Consider the following 25,826-nt stretch of genomic DNA (forward strand, 5'->3'; position numbering starts at 1 on the left):
CCTGTCAGATCAGTGGCAGCATTGATTCTCACAGGAGTACTAACCCTGTTGTGAACTGTGCGTGCGAGGGATCTAGGTTTTGTGCTCCTTATGAGAATCTAATGCCTGATGATCCGTCACTGTCTCCCACCACCCTCAGATGGGACCATCTAGTTATAGGAAGACAAGGGCAGGGCTCTCACTGATTCTACATTATGGTGAGTTATGTAATTATTTCATTATATATTACAATGTAATAATAACAGAAATGAAGGGCACAATAAATACAATATGCTTGAATCATCCTGAAACCATCCCCCCAACCTCAGTCTGTGGAAAAACTGTCTTCCACAAAACTGGTCCCTGATGCCAAAAAGGTTGGGGACCTCTGATACAGATGACTATCATAATCCTGAGTTTGTAAAAGTTATTTATGTGGTAAAAAATTGGAAGCCACAATGGTGGGGGTTGGGGGCAGGGAGGAGACAACAGGAAGGTAAAGGAGAGACAGGGGACAGCACCTAGATTTTTAGTTTTCGTAACTGGATAAGTGAGGAAAGTTTGAGGAGAGGCAGATTTTGGAGAAAGCAAATCAAGAATTCTGATTTGGTCATATGAAGTCTAAGATTCCCATTACACATCTATGTGGAGAAGACAAAAAGGCATTTAAATATGAATCTAGAGATCCAGATGAAGAGCCTAACTGGAAATTCAGACTTAGGAGTAGTCAACATATATATGGCAGCAGAAATTATAGGATTGGATGAGGTCACCCAAGGAGAGGGTATAGATAGAGAAGAGATTGTGGCCCATGAGAGAGCCACAATAAAACAGAATAAACTATTCTAACACTTCCAGATCTTGAAAGTAATTAACTGGCCAATTCAGTGATAACACTAAGGGAAATAAGTCAGACACAAAAGGATAAATATTATATGGTTCCATTTATATGAGGTACCTAGAATAGGCAAATTCATAGACAGAAAGTAGAATGGTGGTTACCAGGGGCTGGGGAGAGGAGGGAATGTAGAGGTATTGTTTAATGGGTACAGAGTTTCAGTTTGGGATGATGAAAAAGTTACAGACATGGGTAGCAGTGATGGTTACACAATGTAAATAGACAAGTATTTAATGCTGCTGAATCGTATACTTCAAAATGTTAAACTTTGTGTTATATATATTTTACCATAACTTTTAAAAAGTAATGGAAATCTACATGAAACACTGCAGATCTTTTATATTCTATAATTAGTTCCAAGTAAGGATTTCCAATGATTTTTACCACCACAACATGGCAAACATTATGATTCCACTAAGAAGTGTTATTTGGCATCTTATTTATCTGGATCTTTTCATTACATGAACTATGATCAGGAACATGCAATTTCACAGCCCAACTCGTAGCCTCAGCCATTCCCTCTTCCCAATCCTATGGAAGGAACCTGTTAGGAACCTGGCCAAGAGGTGAGCAGTGGGCTAGTGAGCAAAGCTTCATCTGTATTTACAGCCACTCCCCATCCTATGTAAATCCTAATCCTCTTTTAAACATTACTACTAGCCTGATCCCATTCTAGATCCTACATATATCCAATGGAGTTTATGCTTTCAGCTTCAACCTTTCCTGGAACTTGTGCTATGTGTAGGAGTTAGTCCTCCTTAAACTCCCTATGTTATCCATTGTTGTAAAAAACAGTTACTGTTATAATGTAACCACAAACTGTCAAAGACAAACTGTCACAGCTATCATGTAAGAGATCAGCAAGATAAAGAGACCGAGGTGAAAAGACAGAGGCTCACAATATCCATAAAACTGGGATTTGTTGACTCCAAACATGATAAATTGCTCTACTGTACAAATAGAGCTGTTAAGAATGAGAATTTGGAATCTCAGGAGAACCAGGCCATCTTAATCTTTGCCTTTTGGTGTTACTTCTAATCCTAAGTAATCATGATAAGTGACATTCTGTTAGGTTTATTTGACTACACTTTTTGGGAACATGTACATTAGATGAAGAATTTCAGTTGGTAAAGAAGTCTCAAGTAGTATATGTACAATATAACATAATTTTACCTTTCTACAACTGTAATTTATTCTCTTCCTCACATTTAAATTGTCACCTATTCTCATCAGATTCAATAATCTCAATGTATCTTCCCATTACAAGAAAAATAAGTTCAAGACTATGTAAACACAAGATTCTGAAATATAACTTTCTGTGGTAAGTCTTAAAATAGAATTAAGACTTATCAAACGTGTTCTGCTGCAGTGACAGCATCAAATAAAGACATCAAATAAATTGAGAGTCTATGAGGGAAAGCTGTAGCTCAGATGAACTGAATTTTTAATTGAGATGAAATTCTTATAACATTAACCATTTTAAAGTATACAATTCAGTGGCATTTCATATACTTAGAAGGTGGTACAACCATAACCTCTCAGTTTTCCAAAATATTTTCATATCGCGGCCGGGCGCGGTGGCTCAAGCCTGTAATCCCAGCACTTTGGGAGGCCGAGACGGGTGGATCACGAGGTCAGGAGATCGAGACCATCTTGGCGAACACGGTGAAACCCCGTCTCTACTAAAAAAATACAAAAAAACTAGCTGGGTGAGGTGGCGGGCGCCTGTAATCCCAGCTACTCGGGAGGCTGAGGCAGGAGAATGGCGTAAACCCGGGAGGCGGAGCTTGCAGTGAGCTGAGATCCGGCCACTGCACTCCAGCCTGGGCGACAGAGCGAGACTCCGTCTCAAAAAAAAAAAAAAAAAAAAAAAAAAAAAAAAAAAAAAAAAAATATTTTCATATCGCCAGAGGAGATCCCATACACATTAACCAGTCACTCCTCAGTCTTTTCTCCCTATCAGCCTCTGGGAACCACTAACCTGCTTTTTGACTCTATGGATTTACTTATTCTGGGTACTTCATATAAATGGAATCATAAGAGTATTTTGGGTCTGGCTCCTTTCAGTTTTCAAAGTTCATCTATGCGGCCGGGTGCGGTGGCTCAAGCCTGTAATCCCAGCACTTTGGGAGGCCGAGACGGGCGGATCACGAGGTCAGGAGATCGAGACCATCCAGGCTAACACGGTGAAACCCCGTCTCTACTAAAAAATACAAAAAACTAGCCGGGCGAGGTGGTGGGCGCCTGTAGTCCCAGCTACTCGGGAGGCTGAGGCAGGAGAATGGCGTGAACCTGGGAGGCGGAGCTTGCAGTGAGCTGAGATCCGGTCACTGCACTCCAGCCTGGGAGACCGAGCGAGACTCTGTCTCAAAAACAAAACAAACAAACAAAGTTCATCTATGCTATCGCACATAGCGCTTCATTTATGTATTGAATAATATTCCATTCTATGGAGAGACCACATTCTGTTTATCCATTCATCTGCTGATGGGCATCTGGGTTGTTTCCACGTTAGCTGTTGTGAACAGTGCTGCTACAAATGTAAATATTTGTGTACAAGACTTTGATTACCTGTTTCAATTATTTGGGGTATATTCCTAGGAATAGAATTGTTGGGTCATATAGTAAGTCTATGTTTAACTTTTTGAAGAACTGAGGTAAATTAATTTTTGACAGGTTTTTTTTGTTTTTTGTTTTGTTTTTGAGATGGAGTCTAGCTCTGTTACCCAGGCTGGAATGCAGCAGCGCCATCTCGGCTCACTGCAACCTCTGCCTCCTGAGTTCAAGCAATTCTCCTGCCTCCTGAGCAGCTGGGGGACTACAGGCATGCGCCACCACATTCAGCTAATTTTTGTATTTTTAGTAGAGACAGGTTTCACCATGTTGGCCAGGCTGGTCTAGAACTCCTTACCTCCAGTGATCTGCCCACTTCGGCCTCCCCAAAGTGCTGGGATTACAGGCATACGCCACCATGCTTGGCCTTGACAGGTTTTTAAAAATTGAACATTCAACACTTCTCAGTTAGTAAAAAGAAACCTGATAGGCTCAAAATTCTTTTTCTTCCAGGCACTACAGAAAAAATTATTTTGTACATTTCAGTTTGTAAATTTTTGTGCAAAAATTTTATTTCATATTTAGGGAAAGGTATATTGAGTTAAGGCCAGTATCTTTAAATCAACCAAATTTGCACTTTCAACTTTTTTTTTTTAACATACTGAATACAAATTCAGGATTCTTCATTCCCAGGTTCAACCCACCTGTCAATGTGCAAACATACTAGTTTCTATAAACAGACAAAGTAATGTGAATTATATTATAGATTTGTAACTGAGTTAAAACCTTCATAGTATGACTCAGTTATCAAAATGAGAGAGATAATATCTCACATTCTATTTGGATAGAGGTAGAACATGCATGAGTGAGACTATGGGTATAAGTATAACCAAATGCATCATACACATAATTTTTCCAAGATGTTTACAGTATTACCCCCAATTAATGTGTTCAAGATCTAGAGTATGCATGAGAGTCATGTGCCTAGATATGCAAGAGTAATAGGACTGTGATCATGCCTGTGACTAATCAAGAGACAAGTGATCAAACATTGGTCCAAAGGCAGTTTATTTAGGGAAATTATAAACTACTGTTATGTGCCATGTGATGTTTCAGTCAATGATAGACATCATATACAACAGTGGTCTCATTATAACGGACCTGAAAAACTCCTATAGCCTAGTGATGCCAGTGATGCCGTACCTGCTGTAACACAGTAGCACAATGCATTTCCTTTTCTATGTTTAGATATACTTAGATACAGAAACACTTACCATTGTGTTACAACTATCTACAGTATTCAGTACCATAATATGCTGTACAGGTTTGTAGCCTATAATTTAACAGGTTGTACTATGTAGCCTAGGTGTGCAGTAAGCTATACTATCTAGCTTTGTTAAGTGTACTCTGATGTTTGCACAGTGATGAAATGGCCTAATAACACATCTCTCGGAATGCATCCCCGCTGTTAAGCAATGTATGACTGTATATTCCTCCTACTCCTTCAGCTAGCATTATGCTACTATTTGGCATTAAACAAAGCTCACTTTTGCTTCATAAACTGTTTACATTGTATGTGAGAAGATCAATTAAAAAGTATATACTTGACATTCACTATGCTATATTCTCTGAATTCTGGCATGGACTGCATCTATGTATGTGACCTAACAGCTTTTATACCCTAAAATATGTTCCACAAGAAAAGAATGTGTTGCAATCAGCTATTAGGCACTGACAGGTGACCAAAAAGGTGTAGAATCTCTGTGAAAGCTGTTGGTGAAATCCATGTGCTATTACAGAGAGAAAATAAGCAATAGTAGATTATGTTAGCCTATGCTACCAGCAATCTTTGTAACCCAAGAGGAATCAATGTCTCTTACGACATATTCAAGTATTACTTCAAGTAGGTCAGGTCAAGAAGAAACTCAATAGATAACCTATTTGCCCTTCTTTACTACCTATTAAAAGTTACTACTGTAATAAAAGAAGTTTTAATAAACACATACAAATTGAAAAAACAAGTATTTTTAATCTTTCACCATTTGTTAAAAACAAAGCATGTTTTATGATAGTTAATACCAAAATATTCCAGAAAATATGCAATTGGTCTAAAATATTAGCTAAAACGTATGTTCATTTTCTTTGACTCATACCTTCTCTTTAGGAAAAGAGATTTGTCTTGTAGTCAAATACTAAAAATATGTCACAGAAACCATCCACTATGATATATATATATATACTGTGCTTATTTTATTCCTGATCATTGGCAAACACATTGGCAAGACCCTTCTATCATAACAGTAAGCACACTGGGCTTCCCACCAAAAATTCAATGAGGGGGTCTAAAAGAGAATTAAGGATTTTGCTCTGTGTATCTAGAAGAGGTCCTCTGGTAAGAGGAACAACAGTAAAATCATCAAGTAATCTTTGAGATTTGACCCAAATGTACAATTTGCTCCTCCTACATATAACTATATCCAATTTATTATATTAAATTTCCTACTGAGCCCATCCCTCTCTCCTCCCTACCATGACAAAAACAAAACGACGCCAGGCACGGTGGCTCACACCTGTAATCCCAGCACTTTGGGAGGCCGAGGCAGGCAGATCACTTGAGGTCAGGAGTTCAAGACTAGCCTGGTCAACATGGTGAAACCCCATCCCTACTAAAAACACAAAAAACTTAGCTGGGCATGGTGGCCCATGCCTGTAAACCCAACTACTCAGGAGGCTAAGGCAGGAGAATCACTTGGAACCCAGGAGGCAGAGGTTGCAGTGAGCTGACATTGTGCCACTGCACTCCAGCCTGGGCAACAGAGCGAGACTATCTCAAAAAAAAAAAGGTAGATGTTATCAAGGAAAACCTTAAGAAATGAATGAAAGGGTCCTTGCAGAACAGTAGCAATGCTGTAGACTTGGAAGTGAAGAAATTTGGGTTCTAAAGTACTGGTTCTGGAGCTGGGTAACCTTGAGCAAATAATGACCCCTCTGAGGAAAGGAAGTAAGAAAACTGGAGCCTGGGTAGAATAAATGGCTCACCCAGAGTCATCAACTAGGAAATGTTTAAGTGTATTAGTGTATCCAAATCCAAACCCATGATTTTAAAAGTCCAGAGCCCACTCCACGATACCTTTTTGTCTGTCAAAACGTAAGTATTTGCATTCTAGTGGAAGGGGTAAGCGTATTCATGCTTTCTAACCACTGCCACAAATCTCTAACAGGAGAATTTCAGGCACAGGTAAGGAAGATTTGCCAGATACTCTGCACATCATGACACACTGAAAGCCAGTCATGTAAGTTCCTTCCCAGTTATTATTATGACATCCCTAGTGCTATTTCAGATTTGAGTATGTAGCCTTCCTCTAGAAATTTCACCAGGATTTTGTATTTAATACATTTAACAAGCTCTTATTTTAACATCTGGATACTACTACTTTATGTTGTAAAAAGCACTGTCGAATGCATGAAACATTATGAAACTATGAAGAAGCCACAAACAGAAATTTCACACACTTCCTATGCACTTTTAAGCTGTATTAACTTGGGTTATAATAATGAAAATATTATTAGCTATTTAACAATCAAGATAATATTATAAAATGCACCCTTATTTAAGAACTAGTGAAAAATGGAAGGATATGTGGAATAGAACAATTCATCAGGGTTTGAGACCAGGTATCGTAATGTTGGAACGAGAAGGAAATATTTCAGTTAGTAAGCAAACAAAAGTTGTATAGTCTTCAATTTCCTAAGAAACCACGGAATGAGACAGAAATAAACAAAAGGAAGCTATTATGAACGTATCTAAAAAGTATATTTACATTCTATTCATAAAGTAAAAGGAAGAAGCATCTCCCCCATGCCAAATATTTACCATTATCCTTGCTGCTGTTTTCTTCAATAGTCATTTGTTCAGCCAATTCAGACAATGATTCATCAATAGTCTGGCTTCCTCGGAGAGTGAGGGACAGCCTTCTCTTAAATTTTTTCATCCTATCAATCGAATGTGGCTTGAAAAATCCTGAAAGAAAAGAATAAACACAAAACTAAAGCTATAAATATTGTACCACTAAAGAAAAATACCACCTGGGTTTACTGGAAATTTTTAAAATAGGAATATAGTGAGGAATTCTCACTTCTGCCAAACATCACCAAATCCAACCCCTTCTTTAAAAAGATCCACCTACTCTGAATAATGCTGTATTTATTTGGCATCATCAGAAGAGCAGGAATTCCATATAACTAAAGAGTGGGACTTTAAGCATCACAAATAAGTTTAGAAGGATTGGAAATTTTCTTAAAATGTGTATTTTAAAAACTATTTTAGTAAAATATCAACATTATTTTGATGCTTAGGTTCCATCACATAAATATCAATCATCATATTGGAACCAGCCAGTGGTATCTTCAGATGTAACTGGGGGAGGGTAAGGTAATGGAGGAAGACAAAGAACAATGTTTGACAATTAAACACCTCCAACAAGAAATTTTCCTTTTTACGCTCTTACACAGCCAGTACATTAGAGTTTGGTTTTGTTTTTCCTTGTTGGGCTTTCAAGTGTCTCTTTCATCCTAAGAGAACCAAGCTTTAGAAGGAAGAAACGAAAGCCAAATTAGCTGGTACTGAATGCCTGACACACAGTAGATACTTTCCTATCTCTAATTAAGTCTTCCTCATTCTGAAAAGCAAAGTATACTATCCCATTTTCATACATGAGGAAACATGCTCAAAGAAGTTCCTTGACTCATGTCAAACACATAAATGACAGAACTGAGATTTAAAACCAGAATTACCACTTACTTTTTCCTCCACACCTTAACATCTTTGAAATCAGAATGTATCTCACAATTAATGTGATATCAAAATGTTAACTGGCAGTATTTTTTCTTATGGGTACATAAATTAATGGTATAATTCACAGTAGAGTCTTGGATATGATGAAACAAGGTACTCATGCCAAACCCAAATTCTTGACCCACAATTTCCTTTCTAACTTGGTATTTCTGTGATGAACTGGCTTACCAGATTGCCATGCACGCTATAACCATTATCCCAACCAACCAAGAGTAAGGGCCATATAACACCTCTATGTTAAAGTACTGGGCATTTACCATCCAGCTCTGGATATCTATTTTATATCTGTACATGTTTTGCTTATTTTCTCAGTATAAGAGTTTATGCTAAGTAACTGAGTTTACTGAACAGGTAACCTATGCATATTAGTTATAGAATAATTTTTGTTTGCTCAAAAGCTGGGGGGAGGTATCACAAATAAACTTACAAGTAATAATTTTATATTTTACCACTTTAATATTATATACTTATTATATTTTAAAATAGAAACCAGTTGGGCATAGTGGCTAATGCTTGTAACCCTGGCATTTTGGGAGGCCAAGGCAGGAGGATCTCTTGGGGTCAGGAGGTTAAGACCAGCCTGGGAAACAGTGAGAACTTGTCTCTACTGAAAACACAAAAAAAATTAGCCAGGCATGCTGGCATCTGCCTATATGCTCAGCTACTCAGGAGACTGGGGTGGGAGATCACTCTGAGCTCAGGAATTTGAGGCTGCAGTGAGCTACGAATGTGCCACTGGTAGAATGAGATGCTGTCTCTTAAATAATGTTAATAAATTTTTTAAATCCACTATAATAAAAATACCAAAAAATACTAAACACACATTAAAATAGCAAGAGTTGTGACTGTACTTCAATAAGGACTCTTTTCACCCATATGCTCTAAAATAAGAGACATACTTTGGTGAGATACACTTTGGTGAAATATTGAAAAGTTCCTATTCCTTAGCTCAGTTTAAAGTAAAGTTTATGCTCCTAAATGTTTTCTATTAATGTATCCTCCAGTTCACAAATCCTCTTTTCATCTGTGTCTAATCTACAGTTAAACCCATCTGTTTTGCTCCAAGTTTTAGTTACTGTATTTTTCAGCTCTAGAATTTCCATTTGATTCTTTTCTACAGATGCTAGTTCTCTAGTGAAATTCTCCACCTCGGCATCTATTTTCATGAACCAAATACAGTATTTTACAGCCCCTGTTTTTAACTCCAAAGTCTGCACAATCTGTGGATCTGTTTCTCTTGTCAATTTTCTTCTCTTGATCTTCTTGTATGCTTAGTAATTTTTTATTGTATGTAAGACACTGAGTTATCATATGCAAATGTGTACAGAAAATCTGTAGAGCCCCCAGATGATGTTACCTTCTTCCAGAGAGGATTTAATTTTTATTTTTTTAACAGTCTCTGTAGGAGCAGACTGACGCAATCCAATTGGGACTGAGCTGACCTGAGACTGGGTTTCAGACACTATAAAGATTGGTAGGCCTCTGATTTGTCCTCACTCTATGGTGTGGCTCTTCAACAGATTCTAACTGTAAACCTAGGGCCAGAACAATAACAACAAACTACTGAAAACCTCCATTCAACTTCCTCAGTCATTTTTTGCTCATCTCTTACGCCTTGCTCAGCTTTTATCTTCTTACCCCCAACAGTTTAAGAGTTGGAAAATGGATCAAGAGGAAAACCAGCACAAAGTGTGTCTGCCTCCCTTCTCTCCTGAATCTTGACTCTTCAAGCGTTGATTCATGGAGAAGCTTTACAATGCCTTCAAAATGATTTTTTCCCCCCAGCATTTCTAGTTTGCAGCAGTTTTAGTCTGTTACAAGTTACTCCATCATAGGCAGAAATGGAGGTTTTGATGTGGATTAGATAATACATGCGCTTTTCCAAGCAAGGTGAATTCAAAGGAGAAAGTTAACCATGAAGTTGATTCCAATTAAGAAACCTGTTAATTGTATGGTTATCCTAAATGCTATTCTTTACTTCTGATAGCCAACCTTTATAGCTCTACTTTGAGTCAGTAACTCATGCCATTTGTTTAAACATATTAGATATTTTAAGTTGTACTGAGCTGTTGCCACTCTCATCTACCCTTTGTTTCTGTAAGACTTTACACTAGCGACATCTTCCTTTGTTAGGCTTCCAAATCACCCTGTACAGTAAAGAAGTAACTAGGGAGGCTTGGGGTACTCTAACTCTGCACATTCTGAAAAAAGCACTAGTCTGTGAGAGGCTCCTGGGAGATGACCTCCGAGCCCTTGGAATATCCTGCCTGGTAAGAGTGTCTCTGTATAAAAGAGACCTTGGATCACATCAGATCATCTATATAAACAATATGAATTATGTTTAATGCTTGTTTTGTATGCCTGGGGCTTTTGCACACACTGTATCAGCTTGATTTCTCAGGTGAGGAAGGACTTGCAGGAGAGGCTGGAGACTGAGTAACTAAAGTCAGTCATATGAGCACTCCATGCCTATCTAACAGATCCACAGTAATTTTCTTGCACCAAGACTCAGGTGAGCTTCTCTGGTTAAAGCTCTTTGCATGTTGTCATAGCCCATGCAACTCCAGTGGAAGAAGACAAATGAAAGCTCACATCTGGATCCTCCTGGACTTCAAGCTATATAACTTTTCTCTTTGTTGATTTTCATCTGTATCTTTTAGCCATAACAAATCATAACCATGAGTTTAACAGCTTCTCATAACCATGAGTTTAACAGCTTTTCTACGAGTCCTTCGAGCAAATCATCAAGCATGATGGGTTGGTCTTGGGGATTCCCAACGCACACTCCAAGAAATCTACATGCCCCAACAACAAGTCCTAAGAGATGGTAGCTCATAACTACCAACATTTCCGACTCCAACTTTCTCAAACACAGGCATCTAGTCACTAATGTGTATCCAACTATACACACATCACCACTTCAGAATCTTGCCACACCACTTTTGAATGACCATTTTGCTGACCACCGGACCTGCCTATTGTTCTGGATGACAAGTAAGGACCAAATAATAAAATATTACAGAAATGTTACTACACAATTAATTCATATAACATAGTAACATTCTGTAACATAGACCAACTATAAATGGATTCAGTATCTATTACAGCACAGAACTGAGCTGTCCAAAACTGTAGCCAACAGTAGGCTAATAAGCACTTATTACGTATGTAGACACACTTAAAAGTATGTAGTCCAAACTGAGTTGTGCTCCAACTGTAAAAATACACAGTGGACTTTGGTTGCCAGGGGCTGGGGGAAGGACAGGAAAGGGAAGTTATTCTTTAATGGGTACAGAGTTTACATCTTGCAAGATGAAATGAATTCTGGAGATGGAAAATGGTGAAAGATGCAGAAAAATATGAAATAAATACTGCTGAACTGCACTTAAAAATAGCAAAGATAGTAAATTTTGTGAAGTGTATTTTACAACTTTTTTAAAAATTAAAAAAAAAAAAACTTAGTGGCTTCAGACAATAACATTTATTATCCCTCACCAAAAAAAAGTTAGTAACTATTATATTAATAACATGTTGAGGGCCAAGCGCAATGGCTCATGCCTGTAATCCCAGCACTTTGAGAGGCCGAGGTGAGCAGATTACTTGAGGCCAGGAGTTCAAGATCAGCCTGGTCAACATGGCAAAACTCCATCTCTACTAAAAATACAAAAATTAGCCAGGCATGGTGGTGCGTGCCTGTAATCCTAGCTACTTGGGCTGAGGCATGAGAATTCACTTGATCCCAGAGGACAGAGGTTGCAGTGAGCTAGGATCGTGTCACTGCACTCCAGCCTGGGCGACAGAGTGACTCTGTCTCAATAAATAAATAAATAAAATAATGTTGAAAAATATTTTAGATGTTTGGTTAAGTAAAAAATATCACCAAAATTAACTCTGCCTTTCAAAAAGTTTTAAAAAAATATGCCTACAAAAATCTTAAAAATTACATATGGGGTGCCCATTACATTTCTACTGGACAATGCTGATATGAAGCATCAAGTAGATCTTCATGGTTTTAAGAGAGTCCAAAAGAAAACAAAATAGAATCACACAAACGTTAACCTTTTCTTCATATAGTGCATTTGAACAATGTATCAGGGGACATTCTATGTGCTTCTAACTCAGAATAATATGCATGGCACTTATTTCATCATCATCAAAGAGTGAAGAAAATCCTTGTCTATAAAACAATTTTAACTATACTTATCTTATATTCTGTCAGGAATAAGAAAGTTATTTCTAATTCCTAAAAACAAGAGAAAAATACTTATAAAGCTAAACCTTACTACAGAATTTTCAAATAAAATCACATCTTCAAATTGTTCCTATTTTTAATCTGTGGTATAATTGTAAAGTTTTAATTAAGTTACAGTGATTTGTAAACACAGATAATAAAGAATTTCATTACCACAGCCTAAGCCTAGATCATTATTACAGAAAAAATATTCCCAGATGAAATAGGTTCCTTGACATTTCTAATCATCTTTAAGTAGAGCTGTGCATATCAACTTTTTTCATTAGCTGAGAACAAAAGCACATATGCTAAGCTAAAAACACCTTTTGTTATGTAAAAGCTACTACTTACATTAAAAACTACTACTTACTACTACTTACATTGGCTTTAAGGTTAATTTTTAATATTTACTGTAATAGGGCAGTGCTAAATTACTGATTATCTAAAATTTGAACACTCAAGAGTTTGGTTAAAATATTTTATCAGTTTAATAAAAATGTTTGACATTATTAAGATCTTTACACTATCATTTCTTTTTTTAACTTTTAGGTTCAGGAGTACACGAACATGTTTGTTATATAGGTAAACTGCATATATGGGGTTCTGTGGTATGCAGATTATTTTCTCACCAAAGTAATAACACCCAATAGGTAGTTTTTTTATCCTCTCCCTCCTCCAATCTTCACCCTCAAGCAGGCCCCGGTGTCTGTTGGTCCCCTCTTTGTGTCCATGTGTTCTCATTGCTTAGCTCCCACTTATGAGTGAGAACATGTGGCATTTGGTTTTCTGTTCCTACATTAGTTTGCTCAGAATAAATGGATGAATCTGGAGGCCATTATCCTACACTACTGTTTCTATGAATATTAAGATAGATTAAACAATGTGACTTAATGGTAAACGACTAAATGTTCACATTTCAGTGTAAATGTCATTCTTCAGAGGGCCCTTTTCTGACTCCATTCCTTTATCCTTAGTTTTTACTCATAGCACTTATCATATATATATACACATACACACACACATATTGCATATGTATACACACACACACATCTATGTACGTGTGTGTACTGCAAAACTAATGTTTTTCTAGATGTCAAAAACACTGCTAGCTTTCTGTAATACTTAGATCAAATTTAAAATGGTAGAAGGGCAGTAAAGGGTAACAGAATGACAGCATATAACTCTCCATTTAAAGACAGTTGAAAATGTTCAAAAATCAGTTCTCAACAACAAGCACATAAAAGGAACTTGCAAATATAATGCATTATCTTACTTCACCTTGGGCTAAACTTGCTCTTGGATTATCAGCTATACAATTAAGGAAAGTTTTTATGTTTCTTTTATCCTGAAAAGGTAAGTATTCTATTTACTTAAAGAATACAGATAATGTAGAATGCCAACTGAGTTTGGGCCTTAGGAATAGAAAAATATGCATACCATATACTGTTTTTAAAGACGATAACGGCTATAAATACTCCCAAACTAGACATTCTAGTATGAGTCTTGACTTGTAAAAATGGTGTTATAGTGTGGTTTTCTCAGCATTTGCAGTAAGAAAGTCTTTGGATACAATTTCACCTTATATTCAAGCTACTCTAATATAAAAGGATGTAGCAGAGTGGCAATCCACTGTTTATGTTTTTGAAATATTCTTAAAACAGTTTTTTGCTAATAATTGCAAAATATTAAAGAAAATGCTAAATGTTTTTAAATGACTTTCCTTTAGGTAAATAAGCAAAGTTTACACGTAGATCAAGTATTGTGAAGAATAAAATCTAGGATTTATATGGGAAACTAAGGTTTTTCCACTTAATGTTACTTTTGTCAGTCTTTCTGAAATATCAAACAGAGATAAAGACAGATTTATTTCTTCATAACATTTTCAGCAACTATGACTATAAATAAAAACTACTGTATAAAAAGTGAACTCATTAGGTGGCATGTAAGCAAATACTCTGTTATTTTCCCCACAATAATTAAGTCATGACAAATACCGAACACACTCCAGGACATGTAAGCTAATCATACAGAATGAGGAATAACCAATGTTTAAAACTTAAACTTTTTTCACTAGAGACAATGTTGTTATTTGCATAAAACACAAAGTAAAATACAAAAATTAGCCAGGCGTGGGGGTGTGCACCTGTAATCCCAGCTACTTGGGAGGCCGAGGCAGAAGAATCGCTTGAACCTGGGAGGTGGAGGTTGCAATGAGCTAAGATCATGCTACAGTACTCCAGCCCAGGTGACAGACTGAGACGCCATCTCAAAAACAGAAAAAGAAAAAGAAAAAAAAACCCATGAAGTGATTGCACAAAATACTGACAGAACACTGAATTAAAATTGCAATCATACCACAGGTTTTTTAAACAAACACTTAAAAATTTTAATCCTTGGCCAGGTGTGGTGACTCTCGCCTGTAATCCCAGCACTTTGGGAGGCCAAGGCAGGCAGATCATTGGAGGTCGGGAGTTCAAGATCAGCCTGAGCAACATGGAGAAACCCCATCTCTACTAAAAATACAAAATCAGCCGGGTGTGGTGGCTCAGGCCTGTAATCCCAGCTACTTGGGAGGCTGTGGCAGGAGAATCACTTGAACCCGGAGGCAGAAGTTGCAGTGAGACAAGATCATGCCATTGCACTCCAGCCTGGGCCAACAAGAGAGAAACTCTGTCTAAAAAAAAAAAAAAAAAAAAAAAAAAAAATTAATCCTTGATGTGTTCAAATCTGAGGCTGATTCTTTTCTTTTGATAGTATGAATAGTGAAACACACAAACTAGAAAAAAGAAATGTACCAAATATTTTCCTCCATTCATAAATATCATGAGAAGACAATATTAGTTTATTGTGACACTTGAGGTGTAAAATGTCAGAGAAAAGAATGCCCTAGAGCTTGGTCCTTGTGCCAAAAACAACCAGTCAACTGGAAAAACAACAAGAATCAACTATCTTCCAAGTATGGAACCTAATTAGACACTTAAAAAAAACCAGGAAAGTGCTTCATGCAGAGACTTACTGATCCTGATAGGAGACCCACATGGGCAAACCAGTAGCTTTGCCACAACCGTAGGGAATAGCAGCCCCCATCTCTGGAGCGGCTTATTAGTGCCACAGCAGGCAGTGGGAGAAGTTCGTCCTCCAAAAATTCAGATTTGAATGTTTTGGTCAGTTTGGCAGATCACTGAGAGACAGGCACAGAGGCAGATGCTTGCCTTTATTTAGGCCCTCTGGGGCTACTGGGCAGGGGAGGCGCATCTGCGTCTACTGTAAGATCTAACAAGACAGCACCTTCTTTAAACCACATATTGTTATATCATTGCCAGGTCACTGACTTACTACAGAGATAATGGAATAGAAACTTCAGTGACTACACACACAAGAAAAACACAGTTTGCAAAAATGGTTTTGGAAAGTCACAAAGGGATGACAACAGCCTTCAACTAGCCAAGAAACGCAAAAGGCCTGATGAGTGGGAGAATCCGATAACCAGTTACCACATTGTAGTACAGTAGCCAGGTCTCAACAAATAACCACAGAGCACACAAACAGGAAAGCATGGCCCATTAAGAATAAAAGCATTTGACAGAAACTTGAAGCAGCACAGAATTTGGAATTGCTAGTCAAAAATGTTAAATCAACTGTCCTAAATAAGTTCAAAGAGCTGAAGGAAATCAGGAGAACAACGTATGAGCAAAACAAGAATATCAACAAAGAGACTGAAGTTATAAAATGGAACCAAACAAAAATTCCAAAACTACAAATTACAATAACTATAATTTAAAAATTCACTAGAGTGGTTCAACAGATTTGAGCAGGCAGAAAAAATGATTGGCAAATTTGAAGACAAGGCAATTAAAATTAACCAGTCTTAGGGATACAAAGAAAAAAGCATGAAGAAAAATGAATAGAGCCTGATGAACCTATGGGACAGGGACACTATCAAGTGTACCCACATACACAGCATAGAAGCCCCCAAATATAAAAGAAAGGGGGAAATATTTGAAGAAATAATGGTGAAAAGCTTCTCAAACCTGATGAAAGACATGAATATATACATCCAAAAATTTCAGTGAAATCCAAGAAAAAATTCAAAGGAGATACAAAATTGAGACACATTACATCCAAAGTGTAGAAACCCAAAGACAAATAAAGAATCTTGAAAGCAGCAAGAGAAAAGCAACGAGACATACACATGGCCTCCTCAGTAAGATTGACAGCTGATGTGTCATCAGAAACTGTGATGACCAGGCAGCAGTAGGAATGGAACATTTTAAATCTAGAGAGAAAAAAAAAGTCAACCAAGAATTTTATATTCAGCAAAACTATCCTTCAAGAATGAAGGAGAATTTTCCAGATAAACAAAAGCCAAGGAAGTTTGTCACCAGTAGACCTACTCTACAAGAAAGATAAAGGGAAACCCTCAGGCTGTAATGAAAGGACATAAGAAGACATAACACTGGTAAAGGTAATTACACGGGTAATTACAAAAGAGAGTTTCATGCACTTTTGGTTTTTAACTCTTCTTTCTGCTTTTCTTGTTTTTTTACTTATTTTATTGTTGTTTTTTAAGTTCTGAGGTACATGTGCAAGATGAGCAGGCTTGTTACATAGGTAAACATGTGCCATGGCGGTTTGCTGCACTAACAACCCATCATCTAGGTATTAACGCCAACATGCATTAGCTCTTTTACCTAATGTTCTCCCTACCCCCACCCTCCTCCGACAGGCCCCAAAAAGTGTTGTTCCCCTCCCTGTGTCCAAATGTTCTCACTGTTCAGCTCCCACTTAAAAGTCAGAACATGAGTTGCTTGGTTTTCTGTTCCTGTGTTAGCTTGCTGAGCAAAATGGTTTCCAGCTTTATCCATGTCCCTGCAAAGGACATGATCTCACTCATTTTCATGGCTGAATAGTATTCATGGTGTACATGTGCCACATTTTCTTTATCCAGTCTATCAATGATGGGCATCTGGGTTGACTCCATGTCTCTGCTATTGTGAACAGTGCTGCAATGAACATACACATGCATGTATCTTTATAACAGAATGATTTATACTCCTTTGCGTATATATCCAGTAATGGGATTGCTGGTCAAATGGTATTTCTGGTTCTAAATCTTTGAGGAATTGCCACACTGTCTTCCACAATGGTTGTACTAATTTACATTCCCACCAACAGTGTAAAAGCGTCCCTATTTCTCCGCAACCTTGCCAGTATCTGTTGTTTCTTGACTTTTTGGTAATTGCCATTCTGACTGGTGTGAGATGTTATCTCATTGTGATTTTGATTTGCATTACTCTTAAAAGGCAAAAAAAAAAAAAAAAATTATAAATCTGCTGATGGCACAAAAAATATAAAAAGGTAATCTGTGACAATAACAATATAAAGAGGAAGAGATAGAGATATACAGGAGCAGACTTTATACACTACTAAGTTGGTATTATTTAAATGAGGTTACTATCATTTTAAGTTAACTATAATCCCCAAGGTAACCACTAAAAAACTAACTACAAAATATTACAGAAAAGGAAAAAACAAAGGAATTGGAATGGTACACTATTTTAAAAATTAGCTAAGTGCAATAAAAGGGCAAAAACAAAAAAAAAATTGAGGAGTTAGAAACAAATAAGACATACAGAAAACAATAGCTAACTAGGGGGGCGGAGCAAGATGGCCGAATAGGAACAGTTCCAGTCTCCAACTCCCAGCACGAGCGACACAGAAGACCGGTGATTTCTGCATTTTCAACTGAGGTACTGGGGTCATCTCACTAGGGAGTGCCGGACAATCGGTGCTGGTCAGCTGCTGCAGCCTGACCAGCGAGAGCTGAAGCAGGGCGAGGCATCGCCTCACCTGGAAGTGCAAGGGGGAAGGGGATCCGTTTTCCTAGCCAGGGGAACTGAGACACACAACACCTGGAAAATCGGGTAACTCCCACCCCAATACTGCGCTGTAAGCATACAGGCACACCAGGAGAATATATCCCACACCTGGCTGGGAGGGTCCCACACCCATGAAGCCTCCCTCACTGCTAACACAGCAGTCTGCCGCGATCTATCCTCAAGGCAGCAGCGAGGCTGGGGGAGGGGCGCCCGCCATTGCTGAGGCTTAAGTAGGTAAACAAAGCCGCTGGGAAGCTCGAACTTGGTGGAGCTCACAGCAGCTCAAGGAAGCCTGCCTGTCTCTGTAGTCTCCACCTCTGGGGACAGCACACAGCTGAAGACCAACAGGGGAAGTAGCGGGAGCCGGTGCAGACGCGAACGACTCTGTCTGACAGCTTTGGGGAGAGCCGTGGATCTCCCAACGCGGAGGTTGAGATCTGAGAACGGACAGACTGCCTGCTCAGGTGTGTCCCTGACCCCTGAGTAGCCTAGCTGGGAGAAATCCCCCACTAGGGGCAGTCTGACACACCACACCTCACAGGGTGGAGTACACCCCTGAGAGGAAACTTCCAAAGGAAGAATCAGACAGGTACACTCGCTGTTCAGCAATATTCTATCTTCTGCAACCTCTGCTGCTGATACCCAGGCAAACAGGGTCTGGAGTGGACCTCAAGCAATCTCCAACAGACCAACAGACAGTCCTTCTGACTGTCAGAAGGAAAACTATCAAACAGGAAGGACACCTATACCAAAACCCCATCAGTACGTCACCACCATCAAAGACCAGAGACAGATAAAACCACAAAGATGGGGAAGAAGCAGGGCAGAAAAGCTGGAAATTCAAAAAATAAGAGTGCATCTCCCCCTGCAAAGGAGCGCAGCCCATCGCCAGCAACGGATCAAAGCTGGTCAGAGAATGACTTTGACGAGAGGAGAGAAGAAGGCTTCAGTCCATCAAACTTATCAGAGCTAAAGGAGGAATTATGTACCCAGCGCAAAGAAACTAAAAATCTTGAAAAAAGAGTGGAAGAATTGACAGCTAGACTAATTAATGCAGAGAAGATCATAAATGAAATGACAGAGATGAAAACCATGACACGAGAAATACGTGACAAATGCACAAGCTTCAGTAACCGACTTGATCAACTGGAAGAAAGAGTATCAGCGATTGAAGATCAAATGAATGAAATGAAGCGAGAAGAGAAACCAAAAGAAAAAAGAAGAAAAAGAAATGAGCAAAGCCTGTAAGAAGTATGGGATTACGTAAAAAGACCAAATCTACGTCTGATTGGGGTGCCTGAAAGTGAGGGGGAAAATGGAACCAAGTTGGAAAACACTCTTCAGGAAATCATCCAGGAGAACTTCCCCAACCTAGGAGGGCAGGCCAACATTCAAATTCAGGAAATACAGAGAACGCCACAAAGATACTCCTCCAGAAGAGCAACTCCAAGACACATAATTGCCAGATTCACCAAAGTTGAAATGAAGGAAAAAATCTTAAGGGCAGCCAGAGAGAAAGGTCGGGTTACCCACAAAGGGAAGCCCATCAGACTAACAGCAGATCTCTCGGCAGAAACTCTCCAAGCCAGAAGAGAGTGGGGGCCAATATTCAATGTTCTTAAAGAAAAGAATTTTAAACCCAGAATTTCATATCCAGCCAAACTAAGTTTCATAAGTGAAGGAGAAATAAAATCCTTTACAGATAAGCAAATGCTTAGAGATTTTGTCACCACCAGGCCTGCCTTACAAGAGACCCTGAAGGAAGCCCTAAACATGGAAAGGAACAACCGGTACCAGCCATCGCAAAAACATGCCAAAATGTAAAGACCATCGAGGCTAGGAAGAAACTGCATCAACTAACGAGCAAAATCACCAGTTAATATCATAATGGCAGGATCAAGTTCACACATCACAATATTAACCTTAAATGTTAATGGACTAAATGCTCCAATTAAAAGACACAGACTGGCAAACTGGATAAAGAGTCAAGACCCATCAGTCTGCTGTATTCAGGAGACCCATCTCACAGTGCAGAGACATACATAGGCTCAAAATAAAGGGATGGAGGAAGATCTACCAAGCAAATGGAGAACAAAAAAAAGCAGGGGTTGCAATCCTAGTCTCGGATAAAATAGACTTTAAACCATCAAAGATCAAAAGAGACAAAGAAGGCCATTACATAATGGTAAAGGGATCAATTCAACAGGAAGAGCTAACTATCCTAAATATATATGCACCCAATACAGGAGCACCCAAATTCATAAAGCAAGTCCTTAGAGACTTACAAAGACACTTAGACTCCCATACAATAATAATGGGAGACTTCAACACTCCATTGTCAACATTACACAGATCAACGAGACAGAAAGTTAACAAGGATATCCAGGAATTGAACTCATCTCTGCACCAAGTGGACCTAATAGACATCTATAGAACTCTCCACCCCAAATCAACAGAATATACATTCTTCTCAGCATCACATCGCACTTATTCCAAAATTGACCACATAATTGGAAGTAAAGCACTCCTTAGCAAATGTAAAAGAACAGAAATTATAACAAACTGTCTCTCAGACCACAGTGCAATCAAACTACAACTCAGGACTAAGAAACTCAATCAAAACCGCTCAACTACATGGAAACTGAACAACCTGCTCCTGAATGACTACTGGGTACATAACGAAATGAAGGCAGAAATAAAGATGTTCTTTGAAACCAATGAGAACAAAGATACAACATACCAGAATCTCTGGGACACATTTAAAGCAGTGTGTAGAGGGAAATTTATAGCACTAAATGCCCACAAGAGAAAGCAGGAAAGATCTAAAATTGACACTCTAACATCACAATTAAAAGAACTAGAGAAGCAAGAGCAAACACATTCAAAAGCTAGCAGAAGGCAAGAAATAACTAAGATCAGAGCAGAACTGAAGGAAATAGAGACACAAAAATACCTCCAAAAAAATCAATGAATCCAGGAGCTGCTTTTTTGAAAAGATCAACAAAATTCACAGACCGCTAGCAAGACTAATAAAGAAGAAAAGAGAGAGGAATCAAATAGACGCAATAAAAAATGATAAAGGGGATATCACCACCGACCCCACAGAAATACAAACTACCATCAGAGAATACTATAAACACCTCTACGCAAATCAACTAGAAAATCTAGAAGAAATGGATAATTTCCTGGACACTTACACTCTTCCAAGACTAAACCAGGAAGAAGTTGAATCCCTGAATAGACCAATAGCAGGCTCTGAAATTGAGGCAATAATTAATAGCCTGCCAACCAAAAAAAGTCCAGGACCAGATGGATTCACAGCTGAATTCTACCAGAGGTACAAAAAGGAGCTGGTACCATTCCTTCTGAAACTATTCCAATCAATTGAAAAAGAGGGAATCCTCCCTAACTCATTTTATGAGGCCAACATCATCCTGATACCAAAGCCTGACAGAGACACAACAAAAAAAGAGAATTTTAGACCAATATCCCTGATGAACATCGATGCAAAAATCCTCAATAAAATACTGGCAAACCGGATTCAGCAGCACATCAAAAAGCTTATCCATCATGATCAAGTGGGCTTCATCCCTGGGATGCAAGGCTGGTTCAACATTCGCAAGTCAATAAACGTAATCCAGCATATAAACAGAACCAAAGACAAGAACCACATGATTATCTCAATAGATGCAGAAAAGGCTTTTGACAACATTCAACAGCCCTTCATGCTAAAAACGCTCAATAAATTCGGTATTGATGGAACGTACCTCAAAATAATAAGAGCTATTTATGACAAACCCACAGCCAATATCATACTGAATGGGCAAAAACTGGAAAAATTCCCTTTGAAAACTGGCACAAGACAGGGATGCCCTCTCTCACCAATCCTATTCAAATAGTGTTGGAAGTTCTGGCTAGGGCAATCAGGCAAGAGAAAGAAATCAAGGGTATCCAGTTAGGAAAAGAAGAAGTCAAATTGTCCCTGTTTGCAGATGACATGATTGTATATTTAGAAAACCCCATTGTCTCAGCCCAAAATCTCCTTAAGCTGATAAGCAACTTCAGCGAAGTCTCAGGATACAAAACCAATGGGCAAAAATCACAAGCATTCTTATACATCAGTAACAGACAAACAGAGAGCCAAATCATGAATGAACTTCCATTCACAATTGCTTCAAAGAGAATAAAATACCTAGGAATCCAACTTACAAGGGATGTCAAGGACCTCTTCAAGGAGAACTACAAACCACTGCTCAGTGAAATAAAAGAGGACACTAACAAATGGAAGAACATACCATGCTCATGGATAGGAAGAATCAATATGGTGAAAATGGCCATACTACGCAAGGTTATTTATAGATTCAATGCCATCCCCATCAAGCTACCAATGAGTTTCTTCACAGAATTGGAAAAAACGGCTTTAAAGTTCATACGGAACCAAAAAAGAGCCCGCATTGCCAAGACAATCCTCAGTCAAAAGAACAAAGCTGGAGGCATCACGCTACCTGACTTCAAACTATACTACAAGGCTACAGTAACCAAAACAGCATGGTACTGGTACCAAAACAGAGATATAGACCAATGGAACAGAATGGAGTCCTCAGAAATAATACCACACATCTACAGCCATCTGATCTTTGACAAACCTGAGAGAAACAAGAAATGGGGAAAGGATTCCCTATTTAATAAATGGTGCTGGGAAAATTGGCTAGCCATAAGTAGAAAGCTGAAACTGGATCCTTTCCTTACTCCTTATACGAAAATTAATTCAAGATGGATTAGAGACTTAAATGTTAGACCTAATACCATAAAAAACCTAGAAGAAAACCTAGGTAGTACCATTCAGGACATTGGCATGGGCAAGGACTTCATGTCTAAAACACCAAAAGCAATGGCAGCAAAAGCCAAAATTGACAAATGGGATATGATTAAACTAAAGAGCTTCTGCAAAGCAAAAGAAGCTACCATCAGAGTGAACAGGCAACCTACAGAATGGGAGAAAATTTTTGCAATCTACTCATCTGACAAAGGGCTAATATCCAGAATCTACAAAGAACTCAAAGAAATTTACAAGAAAAAAACAACCCCATCAAAAAGTGGGCAAAGGATATGAACAGACATTTCTCAAAAGAAGATATTCATACAGCCAACAGACACATGAAAAAATGCTCATCATCACTGGCCATCAGAGAAATGCAAATCAAAACCACAATGAGATACCATCTCACACCAGTTAGAATGGCAATCATTAAAAAGTCAGGAAACAACAGGTGCTGGAGAGGATGTGGAGAAATAGAAACACTTTTACACTGTTGGTGGGAGTGTAAACTAGTTCAACCATTATGGAAAACAGTATGGCGATTCCTCAAGGATCTAGAACTAGATGTACCATATGACCCAGCCATCCCACTACTGGGTATATACCCAAAGGATTATAAATCATGCTGCTATAAAGACACATGCACACGTATGTTTATTGCAGCACTATTCACAATAGCAAAGACTTGGAATCAACCCAAATGTCCATCTGTGACAGACTGGATTAAGAAAATGTGGCACATATACACCATGGAATATTATGCAGCCATAAAAAAGGATGAGTTTGCATCCTTTGTAGGGACATGGATGCAGCTGGAAACTATCATTCTTAGCAAACTATCACAAGAACAGAAAACCAAACACCGCATGTTCTCACTCATAGGTGGGAACTGAACAATGAGATCACTTGGACTCGGGAAGGGGAACAGCACACATCGGGGCCTATCATGGGGAGGGGGGAGGGGGGAGGGATTGCATTGGGAGTTATACCTGATATAAATGACGAATTGATGGGTGCTGACGAGTTGATGGGTGCAGCACACCAACATGGCACAAGTATACATATGTAACAAACCTGCACGTTATGCACATGTACCCTAGAACTTAAAGTATAATAAAAAAAAAATTAAATTAAATAAAAAAAAGACAAAAAACAAACAAGATAAAAAGCTACAATAATCAAAACATTACGGTATTGGCATAAGAACAGATATACAGACTAACATAAAAAGAAATGAAGTTCTGACATACGCTACAACACAGATGAGCCTTGAGAACATTATGCTAAGGGAACTAAGTCAGACACAATGATAAATGATAAATATTGTATAATTCTACTTATATGAAAAAGCTCTAGAAATAGTTTCGATTTTAATTGTCATTGAACTTTATGCTTAAAAATAACTAAAATGGTAAATTTTGTTATGTATATTTTAGCACAATAAAAAAATTTTAACTATTGTGTTAGCAGGCATTTATATCAGTTTTCCACCAAGCCTAAATATGGCCAATATTTCATTTGAGTGGAGCTTTACTGAAAGAATTGGCTAAATAATTTCAATATGACCTATACCAATTATGCTGAACACAACAGAGTATACCAGGATCAGTGCTTTATGTTTATGATGTAGACGCTCACACAAGACTGTTGTTGCCCCCAGCTTAACAATAAGAACGAGCCAGACAAATTATAAAATCATAGTTTTTTAAACTCAGAAAGCTGAGGATGCAAAGAAAATAAATCAACTAAATTCTAGAGGAACAAGCCCTTTCTGGAAAAAGAAAACAGGGCTGGGATCATGGCGAAAGAAGTGAACCTGCAACAGCAGGGGGAAACTAGCCAACTTTTAACAGACTTTTCAAGGGGAACATGGGGGCTAGTAAGATAGATTAAAATCTCAGACGCCTCATTCACAAAGCAAATCTGCACTTTCCTAACAGGATCCCTTCCAAGTATTGAAGCTGAATAAAGGAAGGTGAGGCTATGGGACCACAGAATGCTGGGGACAAGGCCGGAGAGTTGAGAGAAACCCCTGTTCAAGTGGCACAGGGCCTTCACTAAGTGCAAGGTCATACCTGCCAAAGGAAGGTGGCAGGGTATTAGTTCAGCACTCTCTCCAGAGGTGAGTACTGAAGCCAGAAGTGGGGCTAGAGAGAGGAAAAAGAAAAAAAAAAAAAAAAAAAAAACTTGTCCCAGCTGCTCAAAATGCCAACAGCTGGGCTGTGAAACAGAGAGGGATCTCCCACAGTACAACAAACTGGGCTATAAAGGCTGGGGTTGGCTATAAAGGATGGCGAGATTTCCTGAATCAAACAGGTACTCAGATCCCAAACTCTAATAAAGGGAGTGTCCTCATTCTGCCTTCACAACATCTGGTACCAGTGGTAAAACTGCAACAAGGTCCCATCCCAAACTGAACTGGCTCAGCCCCTAACACTAGTGACCTGACAGAATACTTCAGTCTGTACTGTCCTTTTTCACAACGTCTGACAGCAAATAAAAAATTAGAGACCAAGAAACAGAAAAATGTGACCCAATCAAGAGCAAAAATGTAATATGAAGTTTTTCAGGGACAACATTTCAAATTACGGCTCTTCTGCTACTCAAACAGA

The 25,826-nt window shown here is 38.5% G+C and overlaps 1 protein-coding gene across 1 annotated transcript in view; it reads right to left on the reverse strand.

Moving 5' to 3' along the window:
* CDK17 (cyclin dependent kinase 17) overlaps window positions 1-25,826 on the reverse strand; it is a 115,744-nt gene that overhangs the window by 43,802 nt on the left and 46,116 nt on the right. The window contains exon 2 of the mRNA XM_010383886.2: window positions 7,305-7,451. Coding sequence (XP_010382188.1) covers window positions 7,305-7,422 — 118 coding nt within the window. The 5' untranslated portion in view covers window positions 7,423-7,451. The remainder of the gene's footprint in view (window positions 1-7,304; window positions 7,452-25,826) is intronic.

This window comes from Rhinopithecus roxellana, chromosome 10 (genome assembly GCF_007565055.1).
Source record: "Rhinopithecus roxellana isolate Shanxi Qingling chromosome 10, ASM756505v1, whole genome shotgun sequence".
Taxonomy (NCBI): Eukaryota; Metazoa; Chordata; class Mammalia; order Primates; family Cercopithecidae; genus Rhinopithecus; species Rhinopithecus roxellana.